Source organism: Lepeophtheirus salmonis, chromosome 12 (genome assembly GCF_016086655.4).
Source record: "Lepeophtheirus salmonis chromosome 12, UVic_Lsal_1.4, whole genome shotgun sequence".
Taxonomy (NCBI): domain Eukaryota; kingdom Metazoa; phylum Arthropoda; class Copepoda; order Siphonostomatoida; family Caligidae; genus Lepeophtheirus; species Lepeophtheirus salmonis.
Window position 1 is genome coordinate 8,346,414 of NC_052142.2, and position 24,095 is coordinate 8,370,508.

Below are 24,095 nucleotides of genomic sequence, written 5' to 3' on the forward strand. Positions count from 1 at the left end.
GATTACTTTTGTATGAAATAATGTTTATTCAACACAATCCAATCCAGGTAACTAATAAAGCTTTGTAATATTGCAGGAAACAATCATTTTGGTTATATTTTCTGTAAAATTGGAATGTTCAGAATTGGAATTAATTATATGACTTGTTTACAGTTCCAAATTCATTTCGTGAATTTGTATTTTACTGAGTTGCTCTACTTTGAACAATAGTTCCAAAATTACATAGATTTTTTTCGGTCTCAATTTATGGACGTCCACCATTAACAGTTTTTAAACAAAATGTAGCAACTTGCTGGAATTCACTTTACCAAATGATGAAAATAAGGAATAAAAAGCCGCCATCATTTTGTTCTTTAGTAACATGAGAAACAATATTAATTTAGTGCCTGTTTCTTCCATAGAGTTGTTGGACTTAGATGACTACGGAATATCTCTTTCCATTTGTTTATTACGCAAATCTAGAACTATGTGAATAAAAAAAAATGTTACTTTATCTAAAATTGTTCCAATGACAAAGCAATTGCTGAAGGCGTACTACAATATCTTGGAAAACAATATTCTCTAAGAATAGTATTTAGCAACATTCATTTGAGCAATTACTCATTTCAGCGACATTTTCATAAAGTATATATTATAAGATAAATTACTTTATTATTTACGTCATGATTATTCGTACATGATAGTCGCTCCAAATGGTAATATTCTTTAATTGACTGTTTAGTTGATTGGTTTAATACCAGTTACGAATTATGGAATAAAATAAATTGTTACATTTATTCTGAATTAGATATAAAAGAATTCTTAAACCCTAAAATGTTTTTTATTGACTATTTACCTATTTAGCGCATATATTGATGCAACATCAATGTCATACGAATATCTACTCACACTTACCAACGGGGTTGTTGCTATTTGACAAATTCACATATCTAATATTTGCTTTGTTGGTATGTATGATAGGCCAGGTGTGATGTATTTTTACTTGGATATATGTATATCGTAGCATATTAGTATTAATTATAACTTTCATTTATAATACTTTTATCAATGTATCTTCTAGTACGTACCCATCTTGACCTTTTTAGTATGTAGAGGGATCTTGCCAATAATAATACACATTTAATTCGATATGTCATCTATCCATTTTATTTGAAGGTCTTTATCTATAGTGTTGATATATTTACAAAATAAATACAAAAATACATGGCAAAAAGTTAGGAAGAATTGCGTTGATAAAAACATAATAGTTTAAAATTAGACCACCTAACCAAAGGCCTAGCAACAACTAAAATATAAAAATACAATTAACTGAATAAAATTCAACACGGATAAAATAATGTAACAACAACACAGTAAAATAAAAATGTTCTCCAATATAGTACTTGACTTTCTTTATGAAAAGTTCATACTGCCGAACGATCCTCCTCAACGTTGAATGGTAATGAAGAGAGTCGGATATCGTGTTAGATCCAGGGTATAGTCCCAGGAGCTACCTACCACGTTAGGAATTAAAGAGAAAAAAAGCATATATCGAACATGCAGACATAATTATTACCCTCAGATCTTGCCTGCAAACTGGTTCATTATTAGTTAGCTTTGCAGCGAGGAAAGCTTTGCCACTTAATAGGGCAAAATGCATTGCTTGACTTTCTTGTGATCGTTTTCTCGAAAAACCAAACAAAATTGTGCCTTTAATTTCTCCATTATCGTGCAAACTCCACTGATAAATGAAAAACACTGTAAAAAACCTCCCACAGTCTTAACAAGGACTATTGAACATCAGACAGCCCGTGGATAACTGGAATTATGACGTGAGTTTACTTCCTTCCACTACTCCACGGAGGGATTCCTTTATTCATATTAGCCAAGTGTCCCGCAAATTTAAAGATTCTACATAATTTTTGCACACCTTGGATGCCTCTCAACTATATGAAGACGAAAATCTCACTCTCAAGTGCCAAGGGCTGGGATGTTTATGATTGCTTCCGGATCTCATTAGAGGAAAACGAAATATTCCTTGATTTAATAAAGAACCAGAGTTCTGATGCAGGTCATACACACTAAAAAATTTACGCTCCATTGTTTTTTTCTCCAAAAAGCTGGAATTTTCCAGCTTTTTGAAAAAAGCGGTGAAGAGTTCTGTCTAATTATATCCACTGTCGAAGTCGAGTCATATATAGGGAAGGACATACCATATAATCCTTTGCACTGCAGCCCATGAGGGAGATAGTGAGTTTTTGTACTCGTTGGAGAGGCCTGAGCTGTGCATTAACCAATAATATATACTTGAGTTAGAGACTACTGATCTCCATTCGAGTTCAGGTTTAGTCGATAGATTAATAAGAACCTTGTTATAAATTTTAGGTAAAACTTTAGACAAAAGAATTAACCCTCCACCCAGATCATTTTTCGACCTTTTGCGAGGCAGGTTATAACTTTTGTGGGAAAGACACAGAAGCCACTTCTCCTCCTCTTTGATTGCAAAGTCTTCTAAGCTAGGCAAAGCTGAACCCTCATGTAATACCAAGGGAATAAGGTCGTTATTATAACAGTCACCCCGTGACTGAAGATTCAAGTGCCTCCAATGTGCATTTTTTTTTTTATGCCAACGTCGGTAGTGAACATCGAACTCCACTCCCCACTGGTAAAATACTTGTTTTCCTTTCATTCATTTCCAGGTCAGATCTAAATTTACCCAAAAAAAAAAGACAAAAGTACTTCAATTCTCTTGATAACTTGGGCCTCAGAGTTGGCTTCTACATAATAAGTAATATCATCTGGATAAAGATCTTTAATGTGTTTATGTTGTTTGAATAAAACTCCAAATCCACTATATTTACTTATAATTGCTAAAGCTAATTCCTCAAATGTAATAAGAAAAAGTAAAGGAGCAGCCGGACAACCTTGACGACAGCTTTTCCCGACGAAAATTGGATCACTTTCTTTTGTGTTTGATTAAATTCTTGAATTCTCATTGATAAAAAGTGCTCTAATTGGGTTATAAAGCCGGCTTGGTAAATACTTTCTAGTATTGTCGCATAATGTGGTTATGGAAAATGGAGTGAAACGCTTTTCTAAAGTCTACTACCATAATGGCACCATTTTTTTTTTCACGATTATCCATTGCACAGAGGATGTTTCTTGCAATATCTTCCACTCTTCTCCCTTTAAGAAAGCCTTTTTTTATACGTTCCAATTCTCTCATTAAGTATTGGTTCTTCTTCATTGGCAACCACTCCTCAAAGAATTTTGTTTGTTTCATTCAATATCGTTATTGGTCGCCAGTGACTTACATCAGTGGCGTCTCTCTTTTTTGGTATCAAAACAATCTTCCCTTTTGTGACTGACTTGGGGAGCCTTCCATTATTCTCCATAGATCCTTTTAAGGACAGGAATAGCACTAAAGGAGGAAAATACTTTCCATCCAAATCCATCCGGTCCAAACGCTTTATTATCTTTAAAATTATTTTTGATATACTTGGCCAATAACTGGCTCGAAAAAAATGGCGTGGAAGACATCCTGTGTTTTTTAGGAAAGTCGACTCTTGCTTCCCCTACAGTGGATTGAAAGTCCTGATGGAAACCGGATAATATTTCTTTATCTTTGATCAAAACTCTACTATTGAATATAATTTTTTTTTATTTGGGAACTTTGAGTTTAGTCACCCAATTTAAAAATTTTATAAATGTGTGGTTCCCTAAAACCACTCTTCTTCTTATTTTCTGCTCAACTGTATCTGCTATCCTAAAAGAATTCATGGTGTCTGAAGTGAAAGTTCGCCAAAATGAAGATCCATTATTCAAGATTTCATCGGTCTTCTTTTTCAAAATATATTAGCATTCCTTCTATGACTCTTAATAAAAACACTTGATGAATCTTGGAGGGTATAAGAGAACAAACAGCAATAGGAGCCGAAAAGGAGGCATGAAAACTATCCTTCAATTTCGATCGAAGGATTCATTTAAAATTAACCTCCTTCAGAATCCAATTTGGGAGCCGAAATGGTTGTGGAGAATATATATTACGAATCTCAAGTTCAATGATCTTACGATCTGAGAACGGCTCAGGACAGTATTTTGCTTTTTAAATCTCATAAAGTAGTACAAGAGAGAGTAGAGCATGATCAATGCTAGAGAATTGAACCCCTCTTCTCCAAGATACACAATCACTTATCTTCAAGACACTGAATGTGTCAATTAGATTTAGATACAATATCAAGTACATAGTTTATTATTATTATTAAATTCAAAGTTAAGATCACCAATTAACAATGCCAGTGCTGGATTCCTTATAATGATCATTAATATTGGTTGTTGAAAATACAAGGACGATTTTTCATTCGGACCATACGTGTTACCTAAGCAAAACTTAAAATTCGAGGATGTTAATAAAATATTATACCACTCACTACCACCAATGAACTCTTTAATAAAAATAGGATTATCAACTTTTACATGAAGGTTATAATTCCTCTGGAAGTTCCGGATCCAGTAAAAAAAATGAGAATAGGAATGTGGAAGACCAAAAAGGGCAAGATAATTTATAAGACGAAGAGACCACCAATTTATATCATGTAGGCAAATTATATACGGTATCAAAGTTACTAAATGTTTTCCCAAACCATGTCTAGACCTCCTATCTCTTCATCCTCTAACATTCAATGAAAATGTTTTTTCTTACTCCTAGATTCCCAGGAGAGAGAGCCAGGAGATGAAAATGTACTCCTCAAATTTTCAAATTGGAAAATTACCTTGGAAAACATAGATAATTCAGAAATAATCTTTTTTCAAAAACTGTAAGATTGTTTAGATGGTCCTTCATTGTCCCTGGTATCTGTCTTCCCAACTTAATCTCCTACGGCCTATGCAGAAGCAATGAAATGCTTGATTTAGTTGTACATGGATTCTATAAAGTTAGCCAACTCTTATCTTAAAGAGGCTATAGATATGTCACAGGATGAAGAGTCAATGGCCGCATCCACCTTAAAATCATCACAAGCTCTTAAAGTCATAAAAGAACAGCTCATAAATCAAGGAGTCGGCATGCGAGTTTGCTTTGATGCATACCATCTCGCCCAAAATGTGTGCAGATTAAGAAGGAAATAAATTTAAAGCAAAACAAAATTATATACTCGAACATAAAAGGAGTCTCAAAACGGAAGATCCCAAAGCACCATGGACCGCTGGAAAGATTGATAATTTGGACTCCTTCAATACATGCCTGAGACTATATAAAGTTAGGATCCCCTGCACAGACGTTAGTAAAAAGTAGCTACGGCTAATAACTTTGCAATTCACGGAAGAAAATAACATCTTGCTCTTTATGCGAGAATGCTCACCTCACATTGAGATGCACGAAAGCACTAGCCATGGCATACAGAGAGCTACAAGATCGATGTCGGTCTAAAAATGTATGTATAAAATGCTTAAAATCATATAAAACGGGTCATCTTTTAATGCCAGTTTTGTATCAACGACAGTTACAGGTCTGATCATTTACCCCTGACGTGTCTAAAAAATAAGTTGTGGAAGAGACCCTTGATCAATAAAATATTACCCAATGACAAAAACAGCACTAGAACACAATTTTAGGTGGAAGGATGAAAATAAACACGTAGACTTTACCAAAATGGCAAAGTTAATGAGTGAACAAATATCAACATCAATAGCTACAGCCATCACCTCTCAAAATAAGAAGTCCAGTGGGAGAAAGGCAAAAATTAGATTGATTTCTGTAATGTGAATTCTGTAAATAAAAATAACTCTAGAAATTTTCAGCTCAATTCCAACAGATGTCTATGGTTAATTTAATATTGATAAGTCTAAAAATTCCAGCTAACATATAGGTATTTTAGAAGAGGATTCATTTAATGTTAATCAATCAAATCAGCTACAAGTTATAAAATACAAGGGTATCTCTGGTACAGTGTTATGCTATTTGATGAATCCGTTTAATCATCAATTTATTCAAGTACGAGCATTGATATACTCAGGGTCCAATGCATCATTGATAAAAATAAATGTTGCCTTAAAATTGCAATTTAAGGGAAATCCCACAGTCTTACATATGAACGTACCCATACCCATACTTTTCTCCACTCCCATCAACCTATTCTTTTTTTATTCAAACGACTTTTTCAATATTATATCATAGTCCACAATTTCTTATTATCTTTTTAACATAATATTGTATTATATATCCAAAGTTATACAACGTTGAAATTGAATTTTTGAACCCGATAATTTAAGTCTGATAAGATTAACATTGACAGCTATAATCTGAGGTAGAGATGACTGATCCGCCAACAGCTCAATAATATAGTCGTTAGCCATCCATATCTCCTCATAATTTTCTTATTTTTCTTCTACCTTTTTGAAAAACTATGCTCAATGCCATTCAGCATAGTTTTTCTTTCTTTCAATTATATGAACAAGGCCCATAGGATTTCTTTTTGGATAATGATTAAGTACTTTCCCCCATTCTTCATCCATTCCATGACACTTCGCTCACCTACTCTCTTGAAAGTTTTTAGCAGAGTTATTATCAATTTACGTTTACCATCTGCAGTTATTTTTCCCATGCCTTTCAAATTGAATGATATTGTTTTAATAGTACCATCTATACTACATACATCCTTTTTTAAAAACTATTTAGTTCAATAAGATCAATTGGGAATTTGGTATAGAAACAAACTGACTCAAACCAAATATAGGGTTTGGTCCACCTATTTGATGTTCCTTGAACCCAAAAATTATTGCTAAATCATACAAATCAATATGCTTTAAGAAATCCGTCTTAAAGATTATATCTTCCAAATACAATTACGAAGGTTTCCCACTTGAAATCGCTGTACGTATTAATATCTAAATTCCCATCATCATTGATATTACTCTTGACAACATTTGAAAATTGTCTTCTTTTTGTATAAGCAGTTACTATGTTCTCATCAGGGGGATCGCCTGGTAAGTCAACAGCCATATCAATCAATTAAAGAAGAAGTTACTTGCAAGTACACCTTATAAAATATAGGATCACTCAAAAATACAAAATGCAAGGTATATTGAAATACAAGGAATTTTCATAACGTTGTTTTGTCAGATGTTTGGATCCACCACGCCTTTCTTTTTCTTTTTACACGAACGTTAGAAGTGACGTCATTATAGTGATATTTCAGTGTTTATCAATATACCTTGCGTTTATTTATCAGATGGAGTATATGTTGCAAATTATTTATGTTTGAGAATCGTGGCAAAAAATCTTACATAAGTTACAATTGATTAGTTACTTATCACAGTTATAATAAAAAGCCTCAAGGTGATTATGTACTCCCACACTTCGACAGTAAAGTTGACGTAAACGTCAACTTTTCTGTGACTCGCTAGGTACACAAGATCAGGGACTAAGGGGTTGGTCTAGTCAAACCAGGAACTTGCACCTATGGAAATTATTCACGCCGGAACAAAAATATTTAAGTATGATTATATATTAATTGCTTTTTAAGTATATTAATATGACGTGTTAATCTTTCACTCAGGTTCTTCAGTTATGTACTTTCACACCAATGAATCTCTCACATATTCTTTCGCCGAAGGAATTATCTATCCTTTACAGTGGAGGACGGATAAATAGAGCTATTGCAATATAGAATGGGTTGGCAGAGTCATGTAGAACCAATGGGAGCTCCATATTTATTGTCCCTTTTTTCTTGGAAAACTATGAAAATATACACAAAACCATTTCCTAGGTTTTTTGGATGACTCCCTATTGTTCACAAGGCATCGAAGCAATTACTTTTGCATTTAAATTTTTGTTGATTTTGAGGGATGATATCAACATTTTCATTTTAATCTTTTTGTAATAAACCTAATTTTATTTCTGAAACATGACATTTAACTAATTTACATAACAATAACAAATATCTTATTTACATAATCATAATATATAACTTATTTACATAAGCATAAAAAAATTAATAAATAATTTAACAAACAAAATGAGCCATTTTTTGAAACTTTGTTGCCAATTTTCTATTAGTTTAGCATTTGTTGACTTTTTTAATATATTTAATACGAATAAAAGTACGAGTTCGAACAAACTTTTTATTATATCATATGGCTCCTGTGTACACTTATCCTGAATAATTTGAATTAAACGATCCATAATACTTGGTTTGGTATAGAAACCCCTTCCATGAAATTGGACAAATTCATTTTCCATTTTTTGTGCAAATGATACGGATTCCTCAGATGGTTGAATTAGTCCTCCTCTTGAGAACAGATTGAGCCATGGACTTGGGGGAACATTTATATAGCACATGTTGGTGCCTAACTTTGGTAATTTCAGGATATGGTACTTACGCACATATCCCACTACATAAGTAAGCCCTTCTTCCTCGCAGTTGATGCTCGCATTGTTGGAATTTCCATCTATAAATTCATTTCTTGCCTCTGATATGATGGTACACGACGTTACTGGGTGAATTACATAAAGTGACAACACAGACAGCCCTTTTATTTTTTAATTCCATAAATTAAAAAAAACTGGAATTATTAAAAATAATACTAAATAAATTTAATAATTTACCGTAGTAATTACTAATTAGTATCTTTTTTAACATATGTAGTCGAATGAAAATGTAGATTTATGAAAATCTAACTGATTCAGGAAGATAATTCAATATTATTGTTGATTTGGGTTTGGACCGATTTTTGTTTTTTGGTCCTGTCTGAAGTTTACATTTATTTATATCGATTGTTGGTATATACCACAGATCTATTTTTTGATACAGGTCGCATACTGATATGGATAAGATCCAGACTTTAGATTTGAACCGGCCCAAACAAAATAATATCGGTCTCGGAACGGTCTATAATTTTTAGAGACCATACCCATTAATAGTCTATCATTCATCTCTCTGACGTCCCCCACAGCTTAGTTTGACCACCAAGCAGTACGGTACAAGTTTTTGAAACAAAAACGCAACAAGAACGCTGGCCGAATGCTTATAAACATACCTTATATTTATATTTACCTTGACAAAATGGAAAATAAATTTATGAAAATGTACATGTCTTTTTTTTAAATATAACATAGTATATTTTTCTGTGATATAAGAAATTTAAGTCCTCATCAATATCCATGATGCATAAGTGATAAATAGGTCCAGGCTGAAGCATTAAAAGAAAGTGCCACATCAAAGACTATTTCGTCATGATTTTTTATTATTTGAACAAAAACGAGATAAATTTTTCCTGCTGGGGTGCGTTCATGAAGCAACAGCTGAGTACGGAAATAACTTCTCACCTATTGACTCATTGTCTCTATCTTCAAGAATACATCACTTCCTACAGATCTCCTACGGGTTTATCATTGATTTCACAAGAAACAGGGAGCTCCATTAAAAAAACTCCAACTTATTTAAAGGCTGTGTGTGACTCAGAAAAAGATAGAGCACTATTTCCCTCTATCCTTAGCTCCTTCATTGAAATCAGTGTGTCCATTCTTACTTAAGTCAACACTGCTTCGTCTACAAAAAAATATTTCATTTATCAGAATCCTAGATGTAGATCACGTAGAAATAACTTATTTTTATCACATTTACATTAATTCCATTTATTAGGTGTTGTCCGTGACGTCATGGTCAATTATAGAAGCTTGACCCCTTTCTCACTAAAAAAAAAGTGGAAGATTATTCTAGAATCTTAAAGATAATGTGCAACTTTATTCTCTATAGTTTGGACTATAAAACATATTATATTCTGCTATGACATATAAATAGTGATTGTATCTTGTATGAAGTCATACTATACTTATATTTAAGAAACGAAAGAAAAAAAATGATCGTTTAATGCAAAGAATTGGGAGTTCTGGGTTCCCCTCCTCCAAGTCTGTCAATAAAATATACACGGAAGACTGTTTGATTTCACTCGAACCCATTTGGGAAACTAAATTGAAGGATTATTCTTTGTTAACTCTTTATCCTTATCATCATCAATTCTATCATTCAATCCAATGCCAAATATAGTCCATCCATATGTATTGTTATTAGTAATTCTATTGACTGTCACTCCTTGACGAATTGAATATGGTGTTACTTCGTCACTCCCAGCATGAAAGAACAAGTCATTGTGGTAAAGTGGAACATGTAGACAGTGATCATGGATAAAATTAATTGTAATTATTTCAGTTTCATTCTACTTTTAACATATAGATAGCGTTTTAACTGATAAGAAGACATAAATAAATTCAAAGACCGATTATGTACAAGGGTTGCTTTTAGCAAACAACCTTTAGCATTTAATGTAGTACAAAACTTTAATAATATGTTACTTGATGTAATTATTTAATTAAAATCAAATATTTTAAAACTGATACCTTATTGAAATAGAATCGACAACAAATTTAAGATTCTCAATTTAATTTTGCAATTGCGTTTAGAATAATATACTTGATAAAAAATTATCTTCTCTGTTTTGGTTGTGATATATTGTTCAACTCTTAAGCTATAGAATGTACCTTTGTTTGAAAATTATCTCATTCATTGTCAATGGTATTTAGAATTTTTATACAGTTCCAGCATCATGGAGCTAATAGGGGAAGTTATTAGAACCATTGCCTTCTTCTAGTTAGTTCTCAAGCATTTTTTTGGAAAGGAATTCTAAAGAACTGTATGTTTACATAATATTTTTTTGCATTTGGATCCAGTTAAGCTCATACATTGAAGTTATAATCTTCTATAGTTCAAATAACACTAGAACAGTTTATATAAAAAGTAGTTGAAAATTTCAAATTCAGGAATACTTGATTTACTTCTTGAAACTCATAAAAAACTTTCATATTTCTATATAATAGATATATTAGGATTGATAATTTCTTCTCTTAAAGTAGCTAATATGATTTGTTATATAAGGAGTAATCAAAAATTAATGACTAGCAATTTAGCCGTAGCAGTAGATTACTAGTAATTTGATAAGTATTATAACATATGTTTGTCATAATTTCCTGTCTTATAATTTCTTTCTTAAATATGCCACTCATGAGTTCACTATTTCTATGAGTCACAAGAATGAGGCTTTCGTTTAACTGCCTCCTTTATCCTTAACTAAAGGAAGGTCGGAGCCATCCCTCCAGGGTATACTCTGCTCAAGATCCTAACTCATTCTTTTTTATGCCCATCCTTATCAGAGCCTCAAATTACATTTGGAGCACACCACATAAATTAAAGAAAAAAACCCTGAAGAGTATATCACAACATACTTTTCAAGAAGTATCGGTAAATAAAAATAAAAAACTGAAAAAACAATTGCCTATTACAAAAAAATAAAACTTATAAATGTTAATATAAGTTATACACAGAAAATCAAACAAATTAATAAGGACAAGTGATTCGATATAAAAGTTATTAAAACTAAATAAATTCGAAAAAAATTTAGTGGCAAATTTAAATTATATATATGTGATAATTCCGGTACATCACGATATTGATGTACCCCTGCATGTGTTATTATTATTTATTCTAGAAGAAACCCCAAACAGTTCTTTAATAAAGTTTTTCTGTATATATTATAAGAGTTAACAAATGTTAAATTAAGCCAATCTTTTGGTAATCCTTATTAGTTAATTTTACGAAAACATGGAAAAATACTTGAAACCGGAAAGTTTCAACGCCTATCTAAGCACATCAGAGGCAGACAAAGAATGGAAACATTGGATTAAAACATTGACTTGTTGTGCGAATAAAATCATCACAACGAAGTCCGAACATGTCCTAAAGTTGGAAATACTCAATAATTATGTAAAGCCCAAAAATCTTCTCTTATATATCCGAATTCGAAAATTATGAAGCTGCCTTTGGAATATTAAAGTTCATTTTTGTGAAAAAGAAAAATGAAACTTCCTCAAGATACATCTTATCTATCCAAAAACGGAATCCGGATGAATCATTGGATCAATATATACAGGCTTAGAAGCTTCTGGGTCGAGATTGTGATTTCAAAGCTGTTAGTGCCGAAGAATCACATAACAATTTTCTAAGAGATACTATTCAATTGTTCTGTTTTTCTATTTCTTCGCCTCACATTCGACAACATTTGCTAGAAAATGATTCTTTAGATTGGAATACACTTTATGAACAAGCTATATCACTAAAAATGGACAAAAGTTATATTAATTCTTATGTGAAATCAAGTACTACTCCGATAATAACTGCAATTGTCACAAAGGATGAAGAAGAATTTAGTCCTACAGTGGCAGCTGCTGTTACATAATCTACTCAAAACATCCTAGTTATAATTGTCCTACCAGGAACGCTCAATGTAAAAAGTGTGACAAAAAGGGCCATTTCATTAAAGATTGTCGACCACCTAATGTAAATAAAAGTTAGCTTGTTTGCTCAGCCGCCTTCTCATGCTCTCCAACACCAGCATTACTATTGTCAACCTCCATTGCTACGGGAGGCTTAGGAAAAACTGTGGTTTAACTTGAATTGAAATACATATGAGTCGAAGCATTAATAGATACCGGCAGTTAGGAAAATTTTGTGTTGCAAGATTTAGTACGAAATAATAACTGGAAAATCTCTCTTTCTTATATAAAAGTGACAATAAGTGTCAATTGCTTCCTCTTCCTATCAACTGATGGCAATAGGAATGTGTAGCTCTTTGTATAAAAGAACAAACATATAACAATATTGAGTTTTTAGTACTTAAAAATCTTTGTCGTCTGTCCATATACGGACATAATTTATTGAATGAGTACTCAAGTGTTGAAATTCCATTTGGTGGACCCAGAAAACCACTCAAGATCTGTAATCTTACAATATTGAATGTACCTAGTCCAACTCTCTTTGGTAATTTAGCTGCTGATTGTAAACCAATTGCAATTAAGTCCAGACAAATCTCTCTTCCTGACCAAGAATACATAGATTCCGAAATCACTCGTATGTTAAGGGAGGGTATTATTGAAGAAAGTAGATCACCTTGGCGAGCACATATTTTGGTTACCATCAATGAAAGGCAAAAATAAAAATGAAATAATGCAGGCGGTGTTAACTGCCATTGATCCAGGTCAAACAATGATAGTGGAAACAGACGCATCAGAGTTGGCCATTGGAGCGATTCTGAATCAACGTGGAAGACCCGTAGCATTTTACTCAAGAGTCTTGTCGAAAAGCGAGTTAGGACACTCATCAATCGAAAAAGAAGCGTGCAACATCATGGAAGCACTAAAAAAAAACATTTTAAAGCCCATAATAGATCAAGAATCGGTATCCTTTATCTTCAATATTAAGCAATCTAGTAAGATTAAAAATAGTAAAATTCTCAGATGGATGCTCGATCTCTCTTGTTATTCAAATGATAGCATATATAGAACTGGAACAAAAAATGTAACTGCCGACATGTTATCACGAGTATGTAGTGTTGCATCAACAGTCGGAGATCTGAAAGTTATCCATGAAGATCTCGCAAATCCAGGCATACGTCGATTAGCCCACTTTGTCCGGTGTAAGAATTTACTTTATTCCATGAACGGAATAAAAGAAGTAATTACGAAGTGTGGCATATGTTCCGAGTTGAATCCAAAGTTTTTCAAACCGTCCAATTCTACCCTTATCAAAGCAATGCAACCCATGGAACAGTTAAGCATAGATTTTAAGGGTCATCTCCCTAGTTTTACCTCTTTGAATAAATATATACCTACAGTTATTGATGAATACTCTCGTTTTCCATTCGACTAAAGGCTCTACCATTCATCATGGTTAATCAACCCTAAAAAAGTTTACCTTAAAAGTCTTGTGCAAAAGTGACCCCTAGTTGATGAAATCTATCTAGTTATTTCTAATCCCTAGTATGCAACAGTAAGATTGTCTAGAGGACAAGAAAAAACGGTGTCTCTAAAAGATTTGGCTCCTGCTCCTCAAAATTTGGACTTAGATACTGGTAATGAAAACAACGAGACTGAAAATGATCCATTACCTACTCTTGTGACTGAAGATCTCATAGAAGCTGGATCCAGAAATGAAACTCAAGAAAAATGTCTTGCTCATAATTGGAAAGAATCTTGACAAATGCACTCTACGACTCCGAAGATCTGGAAGGGATCGAAATCCGCCCAAGTACCTTTACGACTATATTTAGAGGGGGTAAATGTGATATTTCCGGTACATCACTATATTGATGTACCCTTGCATGTGTTATTATTATTTGTTCTAGAAGAAACAACACACTGTGCTTTACTAAAGTTTTTCTGTATACATTATATTAGTTACGGAATGTTAAATCAAGGCAATCTTTCGTTAATCCATGTTAGATAATTTTACGATAATATACAAAATACAATGAGACATTTTTACACATAAATAAATGTACTAATTATGAGGAAAAATAAAATCCATCTTCATCCTATTATACTTCAAATACACTAAAAAGACTTATGCTTATCTTATGTAAAATGTTCATTTGCACGTTTGAATGTATGGAGTATGCATAAGTCTTTACCAGATAAAACAGATATTAGACAAACACCTTGCACACCATTTGAAGCTAAGGCACCATTGAGACCATTCAGGCAGTTTTTCTTCCTTATTCCTAAATCCAGACACAACTCAACTTAACTTACAACTGAGAAAATTAGGTCCAGTGTTTTTGATGAGACGGAAATACGTAAACTATTCAGATATGTTTTTCTAGAGATACCAGTGTTCGAAATTTGCAAATTTTAGCTCTGAACCAAACAGAACATTTTAAGATCTTATAGGCTCAACATTTTGAATATTAAAAAAAAAACCTCCACCTTAGGTTTGGCAGATATATCTAGAGATTTCTTTTTGGTGCGTGCAAATAAAGAACAAAAATTTGAATAAGTAATCTGCATTATTTTCCCACACAATAGGCTTATATCATTAGGCTGTCATTAGGTATAAAAATAAAGAAGCGAAAAACGTCGTAACCTTGTAAGATAAAATTTGTATTTATGACGTCGTTTCGCTTCCTTTTTTGTTTTACATACTAGTAGCGGTCTAGAGCTTTTGCCCCGACCAACTACACCCCCCATTCATTAACCCTCGACCAATTAACTTTTACCCCCTAGCATTTATCCCCAAACCATCTAATCCATCACACATTCGACCCCCAATTACAATAAACAACAATATGCACTTGCTTTGGAGCCCAAGTCGAGTCGCAAGACATTACGATCGAGTCCAAGTCAAGTCTCGACTCTTTGATTGTGAAATCGTCTTCAAAATATGGACTCAACTCCAGGTTGAGTCTCAAACCTTGAGTCCAAGTTCCCACCTTTGGCAATAATTCACCATTATACCTTAAATTATACATTTATTCTTATACTATTAATTATTATAATAACAATTAATAGATCATAAATAAAGATATAATTGAAAACTCGTCTTTGACTTTCAAGAAGTGACAAATGGTGACGTCAAGAGAAGTCCGATACATCATTAGTAGTTACATCATTAAGTTAAATCAATAATAACGTTTGTATGGTTGTTAAAAGATTGAATGTTTAGTCGTATGGTTACTATTTATTGTAATAGGGTATAAATTACTAGGATGTAGAGGATTCAGGGGGTAGATGGTTCGGGGGATGAAATGCTAAGGGCTAAAATGATGTAACTATTGGGGGGTTAAAGGATGGGGGGGAGTAAGAGCTCTAGAACCTATTCCTAGATACGGATTGGGATTCAGAGCTACTTGCAGCTAATATAATGAAACGTCATGACAGCTAAGCTGCTCTCCTCTTACATATTCTTCAAATTGTCAGGATGGTCATCTTAATTTTCGATTTCTTCAATTTTTACATATCTTGCTTATCTGATGACTTCAGTTGATGTTCCATGTATATTAAATCTTACGAAATCAAATCATTAATTAATTCTTCCGTATCTATCCATCGAATATGTGCAAATATTATTACAAGACTTCATATAGAAAAAAATATCGCTTGCAAAATTAGCGTTGATTAAATCCATCTCGAACGAAACAATGAAGAATTCATATGTTAAATTGATATTAGATAGATTCACATAAATCTGATAAATTTATCTTGATTATATACATAATCCAAAATTATATGATTAATAAAATTTATTAATAGTTATATATTAAATAACGTACAATATTAGAGCAGTAAAAAGGACAAATTTGGAATCAATTATTTGTATCAGCTTACAATATATAAGGTAGATTTCTAAATGTAATTATTATTAATAAAGTTGTTTGCAAGTTGATCAGGAATTTGTGTACTTTGCCTATTTTTATTTTTTATTTTTTTTAATTCTCTCTTTTCTTTATAGCTTACTTTGGAATTGTGTGTGAAGGATTTACGAGGGATTTAGTATGTGCCTACTTAAGTTAATCGCAGTGGCTATTGTGCTTTTGGGATTATCAGAGGATTGTGAAGCAAAAAGTATTTTTGTCCTGCAGGATTTGCTAGAGAATATTGAAACTGAAAAAGATAATATTAATATAGGAAGTAAAAATAATAAAGTAAGTAGTGCAAATTTAATAAATTATCCTATTCATGAAGACGTTCATAAGACTACGGAAAGCTTCAACGAAAATGTTAATGGAAACAACATTGTATTAGAGAAGGAAGAATTACATTTAGGAGAAACCAATAAAGCGCCGAGTAAGATATTTACACTTGTTTTAAACGATACAATATATTTTGTTTTATTAGGCTATGTTCCACTGCCTTTTGATTGTCGTACATATATAGCGGAGAATATTTTAACTCATGAAGAATGTGCCTTTTATTCAACTAATAGTTTTTATCAACGCGGAAAGCCTCTTATAGCTCAATGTCGATGGGATCCTAGGTTTGATAATGTACTAAAGTAACTATAATGTGAATACAAATTTTTTAGATATAGAATGAATGGAGTTTGTTTGTGCCCTCGAACAGAATCGTTATGTTATTCTGATGAATTAAAAAATAAGTGTTATTGGTCTAGAAATGAAAATATCCCTCATGAAGCTAGTAACAAAAATGGCATATGTATATCTAACGCGGAGAAATTTTACTATGTTCTCCGTGATCTCCTTCTGAAGCGTGGGAAGAAAGATTTTGCTGTTAGAATAATTTATAACTCTGATTCTGCGCTAGGAGAATTACCATTTGGACCCCATGGACCTTCGTTAATAAATTCAAAGGATTTTTTAACAAGGTACGACCTTAGAATTATATCTTAAAGACTTTTTTTTAGTTACGTATTGTAATATTTAAATTATTTAGTAAATTTGAACTATATGTTTTTACGTAAAACTTTCAAGAGAATTTGATGTAAAAAATTCAGTCACAATTTAATTAATAATGAATATAACTTGCTTCTATTTTTAGGGAGAAGATGGGCCAATACCGCCATCCTGGACTTCTTTCCCACCACTATTATCGTAGCTTCAGATAGTGTTTTTGCTTCGAATATTTAACTTCTTTTGTAAAACAATGATATTTAAGTGAGAATCTTTAGTACTTAGTCATAAATATAAAATCTTTGATACCAAATATTAATTACATTAAAATCATACGACAATCATAATAGTAGTAATTTTAGCTTGTGATAATTTTTGATTTTCTGTATAATTGAAACTCATTGGAATGAAAAAAAAAAGTTTATAGAAACAAAAAAAACAAAAATTGGAAATAAAAATATATTATTGTTATCACATTCATAGGCTTAATTCAGTCTAAAGTTATTTGTACTTTTAAAGACTGAAGGTTATACTTTTATAATAAGAGCTTAGCATAGATTGTGCGATTAAATTATTTAAGTTTCATTCACTGTTGTGAGTGAAGTATATTTTTCAACGCATTTTTTTAATTTTTTTGCAATGATTGATGTAGAGACTTTTCTATTAAAATCTGAACACTTTGAATTTTTAAACTTCAACACGATATAACTTATTAATTAACAATAGAATTTCAAGAAAGTTAATACTATAAATCAGGGGTCGGCAACTTATGGGACGCGTGCCAATACTGGCACTTGGAGGTATTTTCACTGGCACACCCATATTAGTATATATTCCCGTAATTTGCGTGTGTTTTTTACCATTATTGTTCATTTTGACACACTCATTGATTAGAAATGTTTAAGTTGGCACTCTATGTCTTAAAGGTTGACAAAAATAAATAAATAGACGTTGTTCGAGCTCTCTTAATTATTAGTATAGCAGCCCTTGGTGACAACTATGGATTCCAGGCTGACAGTGGTTTTGAGGGCCTCTGGGTTTGGATGACAGACACTGGAGGCCTTCCCCTCGATATGAACCCAAAAGTTGTATTCGAGAAGGTTGGTATCAGGTCTTTAGGGGGACTAAAAGAGTTATGCATTTCAGGAGATGAGTTTCTTTCATTGCTGGTGTCAAAAATGGCCTCTCCATTCTCACAAGGCTCTTTCCACCCCCTTTTTGACAGCTCTGGACAGTCTTGTGTGTAACACCAAGATCTCTAGCATGGACATTCATGGCCTCTAGGAGATTGGCCTTGGCTGTTTTCTTAGAACCTTCCTTCTGATTTGACCTTTTTGACAGATCCAGTCTTTCTCCCTAATGTTCTGGAATTGTTGATGGGGTAGGTTGTGGTCTTGGAGACTTCCAACTTCTTGAAGTGCGCGAATGGAAATTTGTTGATCTCGTTCATGATGCATTTTCTCGGCTTGTACGTAAGCTAGAGATCTCAGGTTTGTTTTTTTTTACTAATTTTTTATGCTTTAATATATCTAAATATTAATGTACTTTATTAACTCAACTTTCATTAGTTACACTTGAGAATACGAATTTTATAAAAATGAATTGAGGTAGAAAATCGAATTCATCTTTGAGAGCAGAATCCAAAACTGATCTTAGTTTTTCTTAGACTATTATCGTTCAGAGTAATATTTTACCCTTTAAAAAAATCTCCAAATTAAAATTAAGGTAATAAAACATATGTATAAGTGTTTTTTTTTATGATAATAAAGTGTTTTTATTGATTCTGTATCTTATTCTAAGCTCTATATTTCAATTTTTAGGCTGAAAAACGATTCTTCCTTAGACCGTTATAATTTATTTATAGAAATGAGAAATATTATAATTTATTAATACAGATGAGAAATATTATAATTTATTAATAGAGATGAGAAATATCATAACTTATATAGGATAGAAAACTATTCTATGTTTAATTTAAAAAAACTTATTTGAAAAAATATGAATATCCAAAGGTTTTTGGTTCGATTTTGTATTTTTTAAGTGAGCCTATTTTTTTATGGGGGTGTATTATCAAATGGGAAACATTATTATGATAGTGTTTACGACTTCATTCCCAATTTCATGTGCCCTAATAGATAATAATTAATATCACCACACCCGGTATCGTACAAATTCAAATAAAATAATTATTAATTATATTTGAAATATTAAAATTCCTTACTCATCGTGAATGGATCTCTTCATTGTTCCGATCCTGGATTCTCTGTCTCGAGGAAGAAGTCCACTCTACTCCCCTATGAGGTTTGGTAGTTTTCCTCTGAATTTTCACCCCGTGGTCCCACATGGAATTTGGAATCCGAATCCTAACATCTCTTGAGATCTATGATACAATTAGAATTATCATCGTTCGATTCCCTATATCAACCTTTGGTCCTAACTATTGGAGAACATAAAAGTCAACTTCTTCAGATCTTAATGAATGAAAATTCTTTCGGCGCCAATTGTCAAATTTAAAACACAAATATCTTAATTTATCTTATTAGAATGATTGAACTATTTAAATGTGGTGTTTTGTATATATATTAATTTTATATAACTTCACATTACATATTATCTTAATCTGAAAGTGAATAGATCCAGTCATAGTTTCAACCCTTTAATATATTCATCATTGTTGCATTTAGATGTACCCACCCAAGGAAGGAGTCTACTCTTCTCTCGTATGAAGCTTAGCTTGTTTTGTTTCTCTTTTTAGGATAAATATTCATCCTATCATAATCCCTGTCTAAATCAAATATTGAGCATTTCTTTTTTAGAACAAAGTATTTTGGATATCTTCTTTTGCCTAATTCTTAAAGAACTTAAAAAAATTCCGTCTTTGATTAATGAAAATCGATCTAAGCAAATGAAAAGCACAACTCAATTTAAAATGATCTCTCCATTTACTCGAATGTTTTTAAAATATTTAAATTTTATCCCTATAGCTTATACATAATTTACATGTGATATTATTTAATATTTTACATTATTATATTTACATATGCCACATCCAGCCTCTTATTTTATTCAATTATAATTGCTGTTTATGGAATAGGGGTATGGGTTGACATTGACCAAATTAACATATATTTTATCATTAGTTAGTAAATTTAATGTTCATCATTTTGTAAATTATCTTTAATAACTATATTTTGAGTTAATAAGTAAAAAAAATCAATTTTATGAAGATAAAGATACCTCTGATAAACTAATAACAACACTAGATATAATTTTGAAAAGAGCAGATATTTTAATATAAATTTTTTTATTTCATAATTTAAAGTACAAACTTTCTTTTATTATATTTTTTTCTATGTTCATCTTCAATACATTCACTTTTAATCGTTTAGCATACGTACATCTAATCCTCCTGTGTTTTTCCATTACCATTAATTCTTCATTAAATATTTTCCCGTGTTCATAACTTACATCACCAAGATGATTAGGGAAGCTTGCAAAATTGCTAAGAAGGAAATCAATTTTGGTACTCATCTTACATCTTATAGCTTTGTAGTTCCTCATCAATCATTCCACTAACTCATTATGGTTAATTTTCTTTGTGATTTCCAGGAATTTATCCAATAAATCTAATAATTATTTTCCTGTTTTGTCATGATTATTGACCTAATCTTCATCCCTGATGAGTTTAGGTATTCTTGCCCCCTCAAATACACTACCCTTTATTTTCGCAGTGGACAGTTTTGGAAATTTTGAGGTGATATAAACATTCTTCATCGTGGGTAAGAGCTTTGATAAATTGTTTAATGATCTTAGTTTTATGTGGAGAGGTGGGAAAATAATTTTCGCCTTGCCAATTAGTTGTGCATTAATAATATTTTTATCTAGAGAGTTTTAATTTGGTCTCTGAGATCAATTAGTTATTACCCAATGCTAGTTTTTAGCTCTGCTGTCCTATAAACATAAAAAACAGGGATGTTTCGTGAATCTACGTTGCTGGTCAAGAAGAAAACTCTCCTTGTTGAGATCAACACAGATATTCATATCGTGTTTATCATATTGAGTTATTTCTAGAACTTTCTTAATGTCTCCGAAAACTTCAAAAAAAAAAAACAGAACGCTGAATTAGAATGGCACCAAAAATATTTTCATAGTGTAAAATGAGACATTTCTGACTATTTTTTGAGCTATCTATAAATGATCTCCATTCATCTGGTCGATAAACTGGAAGTCCTAAGTTCTTTCATACGCCACAATTGTTGTGGTATTAAACAAGGACCTGTATGTTCCTCCTTCAACCATAATGAAGATACATACTAGGACTAACTCCTTAATACTATTCTTCCTTCATTTACCTAATTACGTTATTTAATTCATATTCAATATACCAACGTCCTATAATAGGAGTTGCGACTATAGACTTGAGCACCACCTTGCTTCAACTTATGTGACTACAATTGAGGCCTTAAACAGCTTAAATTCATTAAATTGAAAGTAAATAAAACCTAATAAAACCATTATTTCTAATTTTCAATTAGATTCGACAATTATTTTATACAATATTTTTAAATTTATGCTGCTTTATAAACCATTTGTTCTAAATTTAATTTTAATTATTGATTTCTTCTGTCAGAGGAGCAACTAGTATTTAAATTATGTTCTAATCTTAAATTTTCATTAATTTTCAGAGGAAGTACCAATATTTTCAATCTAAAATGAAGTAAATAATGCTTTAGTTTTAAGAATCCCAAAAAACTTGATTTTATAAACTTAAGTCAAAAAAATCGATTTTATAAGAAAAAAGATTCTACTCAAATATTAATCAATGTTTTTTTGAAAAATATTTATTTTGATGTTTCTGTCATGAACGTACAACGACTACTGAAACTATATGGAACTTTTTTAATCCATTTTATAATTCTGCTTTGTTCTTGTAAATGTATGTGCAGCCGAATACAAATATAGCGAATAATAAGAAAATGAACTACGTCATGGCATTTAGGAATTTCTGTTGAAGATTTTATCATTCCCATAGCCATTTCGGTAATAAATTTTTCAATTTTTGTCATCTTTTTTAAATCTTTGATCATTGATCAAAAAATTTGGAGTGGTGTAATCTTTGGAATTGGCTTGGCTTCTTTCGAAGTGCTTTGAGCACAACTGAGAATTAGTGGAAAGATTCCAATTGGCCCTCTTCTTTTATAGTATCTATTTCTTTGATTTACTATTATCCTTTGGAAAGGAAAAAAGCGCAGCATCTTTGTCTTTGGATTTTTTTGAGCATTTAACAGCACTACGCGAAGGCATATCTATCCTAATATTGGGATTTCAGGTCGATTTGTTGGAAAAATTACTTTGTTTTCACCGTTAATAAGATTTTAATAAGGCCACAAATTTATTTCAACTGATTGTCAGCTGACGTCAGGTAGTTTGCTTGGTGTCTTAACGCTTCTTATAGGGGTCTCCAATATACGTTCTCCCATAGAGAAATAAATAAATAGAGGCGACAAGGTGTATAAAAGGTTGAGTAATATACTCAGACCATAGAGAAAGAAATACATTTATATGACAATACTTTTTTCTTGGCTGCTTGGCATATTTAGGCAGACAGAGAAGAAACATTCTGATCTTAAAAATTGGTGTACAGCTGTTGTAATGTGTGTAATTGTAAATATGTTCTAATCAGAAGGAAAAAATCAAACTTGATTTGACTTTAGCAAATCTTTAATTATTTAAAACACCATCTTAATTCTATTTACAGGAACATTGTAAGGTTTTTCAATTTATGGCTGTTTCGGCGATATTAATTCATTTACAAACAATTGGCAGATTAAGAAACAAGGAAAATTCAAACTATTCACAGCGATTCGTTCAGCACTTGTAAATTATATTTAACGTATTTGCTTTATTTTTTGCTGTTAATATTAGTTTCAACAATAATATTTAAATCTTAACTGCTTGTTGTTTAAATATCCATTGGTTTGAATAATCAAATGACATAATCATCATGGTTCTATATTGCTACAACGGGGACTGCTCAAATAAGAGCAATAAAGCTGGTCTTAGCTTAAATAAATTTTCTTTATATCCAAGTGCATCAAATTTATTATAAACTACCTAAATTTTAATTGTATCCCACCCCATAGGAGTTGAATCAGAAAAACGTGGTTTTCATTCTCAGGATCCGTTATGGGAAACGATACATTTAAATTTCGAACAGAGAAGGGGAGGAATAATGAATTGGTGAGTTAACTCAATACCGAACCTATCTGTATACATAAGTAACTATATTGCAAGCTCTCAAGAGTTTTTTTGAGATTTTATATTTATTTTGGGTCAAATGAGGACTAAAACAAAAATTTTCTTTAAATAAACAATTGTTTTCCTAGTGTCGACAAAATTATTTGTCTTCTAAGACCCTAAAAAAATCCTGAATATGAGTTCCTTTCAAAGTATTGTATCTCTATTTCTTTTAATTCCCCGAGTTCGAATAAGATATCAAATATATGCCTATATTTTAGACAAATGTGAACAGCTGAAAGGAATAAAACAGCCTTTCGCATGCCTTGTCACCTCTATATATAACTTTTTCTATAATTCAGACATGAATATTATCTCCTTTAAAGCGAGAGTGGCTTTTTGCATTTGGCAATCCTTATTACAAGAAACTTGTAATAGAAGCTGTCGTAATTATTAATTGGTTCTTGAGGAGGAAACATATCACAATTCATAATCATATAAAAATAAGTAACCTGTAACTACTAACTACGTTTTTATTATTATAATAAAACGTGTAAAGTTATATAGCGATGAAGTTTTAGATACATTATAGACTATTGATATTAAATCCTTGATCGCTGATAATAGCAGTAAAATGTATAAGTTAC

General features: G+C 31.7%; 1 protein-coding gene and 1 long non-coding RNA gene across 3 annotated transcripts; both read left to right on the forward strand.

Moving 5' to 3' along the window:
• The first annotated feature begins 4,699 nt into the window (after positions 1–4,699).
• LOC139906701 (uncharacterized) lies at positions 4,700–8,109 on the forward strand. The gene is made up of 2 exons (XR_011782480.1): positions 4,700–7,473; positions 7,536–8,109. It is a non-coding gene; the product is annotated as an uncharacterized lncRNA (long non-coding RNA).
• Positions 8,110–16,219: 8,110 nt separating this feature from the next.
• LOC121126758 (uncharacterized) lies at positions 16,220–17,524 on the forward strand. 2 transcript variants are annotated; one of them, XM_071891996.1, is made up of 5 exons: positions 16,220–16,259; positions 16,314–16,648; positions 16,700–16,838; positions 16,887–17,186; positions 17,360–17,524. In XM_071891996.1, exons 2-5 carry the CDS (start codon positions 16,357–16,359, stop codon positions 17,424–17,426), a joined length of 798 nt encoding a protein of 265 aa, XP_071748097.1. In that variant the 5' UTR covers positions 16,220–16,259; positions 16,314–16,356; the 3' UTR covers positions 17,427–17,524. The 2 variants fall into 2 exon arrangements, with proteins under 2 accessions (XP_071748097.1, XP_040578019.1); XM_040722085.1 differs by lacking the exon at positions 16,220–16,259 and having other exon boundaries at positions 16,314–16,506; positions 16,558–16,648.
• Positions 17,525–24,095: the final 6,571 nt, after the last annotated feature.

Coding starts and splice junctions, on each gene's coding strand:
- LOC121126758 (XM_071891996.1), top strand. CDS start 16,357: ATGTGCCTACTTAAGTTAATCGCAGTGGCTATTGTGCTTTTGGGATTA. Junction 16,649..16,699: donor AGAAACCAATAAAGCGCCGA/GTAAGATATTTA, acceptor TTGTTTTATTAG/GCTATGTTCCACTGCCTTTT. Junction 17,187..17,359: donor TCAAAGGATTTTTTAACAAG/GTACGACCTTAG, acceptor TTCTATTTTTAG/GGAGAAGATGGGCCAATACC.